At 33.9% G+C, this 9,247-nt stretch overlaps 1 protein-coding gene across 3 annotated transcripts; it reads left to right on the top strand.

The window, feature by feature from the left end:
• The first annotated feature begins 2,246 nt into the window (after positions 1 to 2,246).
• cacng1a (calcium channel, voltage-dependent, gamma subunit 1a) lies at positions 2,247 to 8,328 on the top strand. Of its 3 annotated transcripts, none has more exons than XM_019106211.2 (5): positions 2,247 to 2,363; positions 2,466 to 2,715; positions 5,748 to 5,822; positions 6,045 to 6,182; positions 6,445 to 8,328. In XM_019106211.2, the coding sequence occupies exons 2-5, from the start codon at positions 2,481 to 2,483 to the stop codon at positions 6,672 to 6,674; spliced, it is 678 nt and encodes a 225-aa protein (XP_018961756.1). In that variant the 5' UTR covers positions 2,247 to 2,363; positions 2,466 to 2,480; the 3' UTR covers positions 6,675 to 8,328. The 3 variants fall into 3 exon arrangements, with proteins under 3 accessions (XP_018961756.1, XP_018961755.1, XP_018961754.1); XM_019106210.2 differs by having other exon boundaries at positions 2,271 to 2,363; positions 2,463 to 2,715; XM_019106209.2 differs by having other exon boundaries at positions 2,289 to 2,715; positions 6,445 to 6,698; positions 8,216 to 8,328.
• The last annotated feature ends 919 nt before the right edge of the window (positions 8,329 to 9,247 follow it).

Raw genomic sequence — 9,247 nt, 5'->3', positions numbered from 1 at the left:
AGCTGCAGTCAGTTCATTGTTAATTCAGTTGAGTTCCATTTTCCAAACCTAAAGCCAACATTCTATTGATTAGAATTTTATTAAAATGTTTTAAAATACAATAAAAGCAGTAAGTACTTCTGCACTATATTCCAGATATTCTGAAGCCAGGCATCACACATAATCCTGCATTAGTCATATCAGCTACAGTACTTTTATTATTGTTTTTAATGCCATCTGTGTGGTCCAAACCTGCAATTTATAAGTGACCAGCTGAGGTTGATTTGGCATACCAAGTTGCAATACTTGAAGTCAGTATAGCAATATTGCTGAAATACTGCTGTTGGGTAAACTAGTTTGAATATAAAATATCTATATGATAATATTTGTCAAGCATGTTTAATAGTCTGAAATTGCACCTGACTCAATTATGGTGAAGTCTGGACAAAAATAGCAGGAGAATAATTACTGAAATCACGTCTGTCAGTTTTGCAATTAAATACAGTACTTATCCTTATACTGACCCACAGTCCATGCTATCCATCCACCTATCCATCTTTTCATTCATCCATCCATTCACGTTATATATCCGCTTGTACTGTGTAGGTCATATGGGAATGCTGGAGCATATCTCTGCATATTTCAGGATGAAGGCAGGGATAAAAATATCACAGAAGAAGAGTAATCAACGTTTGGTGGTAACACATTACAAGTAATATGTGTTACAGTATGTAATCAGATTACCTTTTTCAAGAAACTTATAATGCATTACTTTATTACAGTAATTACAACAATTTATAAGAATATATCTCAGTTACTTTTTCAAGTAAGTGATGCCAGTTACTTTGTTTTCCCATTTATAAACCAAAAGCTTTCCTTTAACAATATTCATACAAACTGGGAGTATGTGCAGAGTCACTGGGTGTGCTGTGTAAAAATAATTAAATATGTCAAATAACACAAATATGCTTTATCTATGTAATCCAGTTTTATTAACCATGGAGTCTTTTCTGCTGACCTTCGATGATCCAATATAACCATACTACTAAGCAAACATGAATTTAGATAAACATAAAATTTGTGTTTCTTTTTCTTTTTATTGCTAAAGAGTGTTGAACTACTTCTCCTGTGTCCTATTCTTCATGCAATCCAGAATGGCAGCACAATTGAAAGGTTTGTTTGAGGTGCATCCTCTACCGTACAGATGTAAATTTACATTTCATTCAGCCTGAGGCTTATTCCTTTCACTTTTGGTTTTAAATGGTTTTTACAATTGCCAAAAATATAACTTTTTATATTAAAAACAAACAAGCAATCACAGCCAAGATTTAAAATGTAACACAATGGTAACATGAAAGTAATGCATTACTTTCCATAAACGTAATGTAATTAGTTGCTTTTAAGGGAATGTAACTTTCCCCAACACAAAAAGTAATGTCACTTGTAAATTGGATGAATAATGAATTGCCATTTTAAAAAATAAACAGCAGCAGGCGAACACTTGCTAAAAAAGATTTGACAGATGTGGCCTTGACAGATTTGAGACATGACTCAACTCTTCCCCAGAGACTTGAGTTTTGACTAAGACTTAATCTCAGTAACTTGTGAACATGTCTTATTATATATACAAGGCTGTGAAGGGAAGTAAATTTTAAAAAGGTGCCCCTTATAAGTTCCAGTTCAAGCCAGTCACATTTTTTAAGGGAATGAACAAAATTTCTAAATCATTAGCCTATGAAAACTATGCATTATGTGCCACACATAAATGTGGCAGTATCTTCTACACACAACAAATATATGAAAAATAAAACATCATTCTTCCTTGAAAACATTTGGACTGAAATTGTTACACACATATAATGCTTCATCATTTGCTGGAGGCGTGGTTTATCTGACAGCAAATACTGAGAACCAAAGTTACCCAACACCCATTCATTATGAGGGAAATCCAGCAGATTTGGCTGTTTTTGGAAACAACAACAACTGAATTGTATTTTCTGAACAAGAACTTTTATTCAGTGTATCAGTATTGAGACTTTTTTGTCAGTCCAGTTTACCTCACATTATACTCAATCCCACTTAAACCTAATGATTAATTCTTGTCATGGAATTGTCACGCCCTAGTAATAGTGGATGGAACCTGATCTGTCAGCAGCTAGATGTTAGACTCACAGCTCACATTTATAGAAGCCCAACTCACCCCCCACAGACCTCATGTGAGACAGGTCCATTTGGTCATCAACTTTCCTGACAAGCCCCAACAGCTGCAGTTTGAGTCTGGTCTCTTAGCATAAATACTAGGACACTGTCATTTGGCTCCTTTTATCCATGCACAAGCACAGTGCTGCACAGAGATCTTAGGAATCAAGAACGATCTGGACCAGGTCTCTTTACTATACTGTCCTGATATTCAGTGCTTCTTTCACTGTTTCACTTCATTAGAGTTATTTTTGTGTCCATTTTTTATTTTATTTGTCCATTAGCAGTGGGTTCTGGACAAAATGCAGAAGGAAACCAAGACTAAAATCTTGTTTTTTGTGATCATGGTGGGCTCAGTGTGCATGTTAACGGCGGTGGTGACAGACCACTGGGCCGTGTTGAGTCATCGAGTGGAGAACGTAAACACAACATGTGAGGCAGCCCACTTTGGCCTTTGGAGACTTTGTAAGAAACACATCTATATTGAGGATGAGGAATTAATTGGTAAAGGTTGCGGACCCATCAGCTTACCGGGGGGTAAGTGACAGATTATCTAATTATCTAAGGTGTTTTCTTTTTTTTCTTTTTTTTTTTTTATAAATGACCGAATGACTTTTCATGCATGCAGGCATGTTATGCATGCCTTTTTATCCATTATTTTTTATGTTAATTTTGTACAAATATAATCATCATCATCATACATAAGCACAATTTATTTTTGTCAACAAAACTAATTTCAGCCATGTAAAACACAGACCTTTAGATCAATAGCTTTTAAGATAAGGAAAAATTATATTACTAGTGTTGACCCTAATCCTATACTGATCCTGTATAATTCTGTCCAAATCCTGTATAATTCTTCGCTACTTTGAAGATGCCAAAATCTAATATTTCTATTTATAAAGTATAAAAGTTTATATATAATTATATAAGAAGTTTTATTTATTTAACAACTTTATTCTATACATCATTCCCACACACCCATGTGTGCATTTGTTTCATAGTTTTGACTTTACTATTAGCTTGTAGAAAATAGTGGATAATTGAATAATAATAATAATAATAAAGAATAACTAGATGTACAAACCTTTGACTTGTAGTGTTTGTAATGCTCACAAATAAATAAATAAATAAATAAATAAATAAATAAATAAATAAATAAACAAACACAGTTGTAGTACAAATAAGAGGAACAAGAGGAATACATCTTACATTTTACATGATTTAAACCTAATCTTTAGGCTAAAATATATAGCCTACATTTGATTACTAATCATTTTAACCTAAAGTTAAATATTTAAAGCAAAACATTTCCCACCTAAACTTTGTGTATACATTTAGACCTTTCCTCCTTCCAAAAGCATGTCCAAAGTAATTATATTAGTGGTATCAAATGATAAATCACATTCAAAATAAAAGTTTTTGTTTACATAATATATGTGTGTGTGCTGTGTATATTTATTATGTATAGATAAATACACACACATGCATGTATATTTTTAAGAAAATATGTTGTTTATATATTAAATATATTTATATATAATATAACATATAAGAATATAAATGTATATACATGCAAATATTTTCAAAATATATACTGTATGTTTGTGTATTTATATAAACATAAATATACACAGTACACATACTGTACATATATTATGTAAACAAAAACATTTATTTTGAATGTGATAAATTGCGATTAATCATTTGACAGCACTAATATGATATAATTTATATGAATATAAATATATACACATAAATACATGTAAAAAAAAAAATTTAATTTATCCTGTACGTGTGTGTCTTTATATATGCATAATAAATATACACAGTACCCAAACATATATTATGTTAAACAAAAGTTTTTATCTTGATTATGATTAATCATTAATCACAATGATTTGACACCACTAAATTATATATAATCGAGGTTTTCAGAGTGTCTTCACACAGAGAGTTGCATAATCTTTTAGCCCTCCCTCAATCCATAGTTTTAGCCCTTAGTCAGGCCCCATTGATGGTCTGCAGATCTACTGGGATTTCTCTTTCCGTGGGACTTGTTTAGGTGCTATGACAACTCCTGCATGGAGATCACTGCTAAAGTGGGAAAGCTGTAAGCAGAATGACAGGAAGTACCTAACAGGTGTGGAATGTTAGTGACTCTGAACCTCACAGACAAGAAGTATTTTTATAATTAAATTAATTAAATTTTAATTTTAATTATTCAAATCAGAAATTCATGCTGCCTTTTTGGGATCATATCCCTAAAGCCCCAACACCTAACACTAACCATATTAAACATGTTGATCAGTAAAAGTGTAAATAAAAATAATAATAATAATAATAATAATAATAATAATAATAATAATAATAATAATAATAATAATAATAAATTGTTGCCCCAAACTTGAATTCAAGCTTTTACTTAAACATGTTAAAACGTAGCAGCTGTGTGAGTACGTGTGTGACTGCCCTTGCAAATGTAGTCAGTAAAATCTATAATTAGGCTGTGTAAATAGTCAGCTGTCCCAAGAGGGGAGACACTCTGAATTTAAGAGTGGTACAATTCCATTACTGTGACTGACGGTCACATCTGAGAGAACAGCATAGATGCCTGCCACCTTTTTCTCAACACAGACATTCCTATTGGCCCTCAAATAATACCAATTTGACTCTGGCCCAAATCATCAGGAGACACTGTAAGACAAAAAGAGAAGCAAAAAGAGGCATTGATTTTATTTGAACATGAGAGGATGTGGTGAAACTGGCAGGTAGATTTGAAATTACAGGTTGACAAAGATCTTTGGAAACATGTACATTAATATCTGGCATTATTACAGTCATTACTTTGAACATAGATCCATATGACAGTTTCAGGGAGTGTGTAATGAGTATTAAGAATAGGGTTGCAATCAGCTTTGCTCTGTGTCATATTAAAAAACTATAAACATAAATTATTTTAGACATGTGATATGTTTTAGTCCTCCTTGCCAATCACTGCATCAATAAAAGGCACATGATTCTGCAGTTAGTTTATTACTTGGCACAACATGAAAGACTAGCTAAACATGCCATGCAGCACTACAGCAATCTATCAGTCATTTCTCTAAATAAAGCAACACCATCCCAGGTGAACATCAGCAGATTAGAAGATTTTTGTTAAAAACCTGTTCTCCCCTTTTTTGAACAGTGATTGTCTCATCAAAGCATAGCAAACTTTGCCTTCTGCCTCATGTGTTCAGTTTTGTCACATTTTCTGTCTCGTGGAGCCAAGTCTTCAACAGTTGTCAAATAACTCAGCATTTATATTTAGCTGTTCGTGAAATTACACGGGACATAAAAAAACAACTCTGCAGTTGACACTTAAGGCAACAGGTGATTCACATAAGAATTCTTGTGAGGGGCAATAAGCCCTGGCTAATAATAAGACACAGATCAGCAAAAGAATATAAAACATATATTCACTTAAACATTCAAATATCAGGTTTCTTTAGGTATAGGTATAATAAATAACAATATTAATGTAATTAATTCATTATTAATCAATATTTTTACCCCCCCCACCCCAGAAATGAACTGCTCTTACTTCAGACACTTCACACCAGGGGAAGATTCTGAGATCTTTGAAGTTAAAACTCAGAGAGGTGAGTTCAAACCAACAATGTGCACTGTGCACCATTCTACTTCTGCTATATGTACTGTAAAGGATGATGAAATGGAAAATAATCACAGGTGGACAGTTATCCACAAACTGAATTATTATGTTTATAGAAACTTCTAGGAAAGAGCTGTGAAGCATAATATATTGTATTCTATTTGAAAATCATTTACATTAACATGTAGCTCTTGCTGATTTCTCTACTTAGAATACAACATCTCAGCAGCTGCCATAGCCATCTTCAGTCTTGTCTTCATGATTCTGGGCACATTGTGTGTGTTGGGTTCCCTCAGAAAGGGAAAGGACTATCTGTACAAGCCTGCTGGCATGTTCTTTGCTTTTGCAGGTAGGATGGAACGTCTAATCAGTCTCTTACAAATAATTTATATCATACACTGCATATTAGAAAATGGCATTACCAAAATGTTGTATTCCAAAAAGGTATTTAGACACTTGTTTGAATGCCACTGCATTAGATAACAATCAACATTTATTTTAATGCAAGGTAGTACAAATACACTTTTGCAATTCAAATATTTCAAAAAAGAAAAGAAGATATTTTTTTTGAGGGCACTGTACATTGATTTTCATATCTTTTCTGTCCTCAGGTCTGTGTGCCATCATCTCAGTAGAGGTAATGCGTCAGTCAGTCAAGAGGATGATAGAAAGTGAGGAGACTATCTGGATCGAGTATTACTATTCTTGGTCTTTTGCGTGTGCATGCACGGGTTTTGTCCTGCTCCTCCTCAGTGGAATTGGTCTGTTGCTGGTCTCCATGCCACAGATGCCTAGAAATCCCTGGGAAACCTGCATGGACGCTGAGCCTGAACAAATATAGAGCAGGAATTCCAGATGCCAGCAGGTAAAGCACTGTCTCAAATATACAGTATATAGACCTCTTTGATACAATGTCAGAGATTGACAAGCAGAGGTCATAAAATTCGCTCAGTAGCTTCCTTTCTCCCCCTTGCGAACTGGCTTCGAAGAATATAGGTGTGAAACACACCCCTTTTACTGTACATCCAACCATGCCAGCAAGAAGCCAAGCTTTTTTTAATCTTTATATTATTATTATTTACATATGTAATATTTAACATCCTAATTTATAAAATCTTTGAGATGTAATATGAAGAGTGCAGCTGCCATTATGTAGCTGGAACTTTCGTGTAATAATGCTGTACATTAACAGACATACATGGAACGTTTAAGACAATGGGATGGTTTAAATGGAGAAGTGATTTTTAGCGTGAAGGACTGAAAAATTATTAACATCTGACTAGCATATGTTCAGATGCTGATGTAACTGGAAAAGTTCATCTGCACTAATTTGTCAGTGGTGCAGTGCAGTGGTGTAATGCCACAAGATTTTGCTCCAGAAAGCATAATTAATATCCTGTAAATGGATTTGTTTTATTTTATTTTTTAAGATGTGTGAATACTACTTTGGTTTTGTGCTTAATAAATCAAATTTTATTGGTAGCCATTTCAACAAGCGTTCTCTTTTGCCTGGGCACAGTGATGCTCTCAAATGCCCTGAGCAGAATGCAAATGTTTGGTCTGCTGTGGTTACTGAATACTTGGCCAGACATTTTGGAATAAATTCAGATCTTGCAGGTGCAAAGAAAATGGCATCAATCTCATTCTTATGTAAAAAAGTAAAATTATTCTGAGACTTTCCAAGTCTACAGCTTCCTGAAATGCACCCAAAAAACTGTGTTTACAAGCCTGAAATGTATAGGATTTTTCTGTGATTTATAATTTACAACCCTCTCAGAAACTGTGGTCATTTTTGAGTCTGCACAAAACCGGTTTATGTATCCAGCTGTAACCTGTAGATCATAAAAAAATCTTCACCAGATTTTTGGGTGATTCACCCTATGTGTATAAAAAAAGATCTTAAAATCAAATTTATTACCTATTTGAATTCATCAGGCTTTTTGACAATAAATTAAATACTACAGAACCTTTTAAACTTAAAGCTCAGTGGGCTTAAAAAGTCTTATTAGACCTGGTTCCTCAATAAACTTTTTTATAAAGTTGGCAACTGGATTTAGAAAGTGAGGATTACTGTCACTGACAAACACCAATAGGGTTTCAGAGCTATAGCCTTGTTGGCAGCGCTTGGACAACCAAAGTTTGAGAACCTGCTTGCTTGTGGTCCTTTCCTTTTTTTTCTTTCATCTCCTATCAATTCCTGTCATTGCCATTTCTGAAAAAAAAAAAAAATATGGGTGAACATACTGACAACAAATTTTGAGTTTGTAATGGCAATGAGAATTGTCATTTTACCACATGCTGAGGCAAATTCATAAAAAAATCATGTTTAATTGGACAGATAAAACTTTGTAATTATTATTTTTTTATGTTCTTTGCATGCAGAACAAGAGACCATGGATATTTGGATTGTGTTATGCACCCCTACAGAATAAATGTATTTCTGGTATTACAACCCTATGTCATGTATTTATAATAAAAAAGTAAGCTAACTCCCATGTTCATGTCGATGTTCATTCTGTCTCCTTTACTGTGATTTATTCGGAAAAAGATTGATTTTAATGTTCACCATGCACCAGAGGTATTGATGTATTTAGATAGAATTGCATTTACTGTATTTATGTAGCTGTTTCTATAGTTTTACTATATAATATTATCTAGACATAGTTTAACAGTCACAGTAGGTTTCCATTTTATGAACAACAGCTGAAAGATAGCTATAAGACAGCTATCTGATCTGCATGCTAATTAATGAATTTCTTTAAGAACTGTGTGAACCTCTCATTTTGTTTACCATTCATTTTACCACTGTACAAATTTGATGCCAGAGTTAAAAATAGAAAACATTGGTCAACCAGTCATGAGACTTAATCTTCAATTAATGGGATTTTATGGCATTTTCCTGGCACATTTTAGAGGGAGTAGAGTTTTGGTAAGGAAAGCTTAGCGGTATTGGTCACTGTCAAGGCAAGTCAATTATTATTACAAGGCACCTTTATTATTGCATTACAAGAGTTTGTTTCAAAGCTGCTACACAATAATAAACAGGGATGTACCAGAATCAGTGAAGCCGACATCTAATATGACAAATTCAAATTCTGCTATAAAGCAGGTATAAATAGACAATAATGTCATTATTCAGCTCCATTCAGTTCAGTGATGATTCAGTTCAGGTGGGGATGCAGATTTGCTGTTCCTGCCTGAAGATAAAGGCAAGGGGCAGAGCCTACCCCTGGCGGCTGGACAGTATCGGTGGTGGTGGGGTGGATGGAGGAACATCAGCATTATCAATTATGAACATAAAAGAGAAATTTCAGTTCTTAAACATCAGGAGTCAAGCAGTGTTTGGCCAGAATGACGTGGCCTTAGAATCTTCCTGGAAGTAACTTCAGTGTCAGTGCCATCAGATGACAGAAA

The sequence above is a fragment of the Cyprinus carpio genome, chromosome B6 (genome assembly GCF_018340385.1).
Source record: "Cyprinus carpio isolate SPL01 chromosome B6, ASM1834038v1, whole genome shotgun sequence".
NCBI lineage: Eukaryota > Metazoa > Chordata > Actinopteri > Cypriniformes > Cyprinidae > Cyprinus > Cyprinus carpio.
This window is presented reverse-complemented; position numbering and strand designations above follow the sequence as displayed.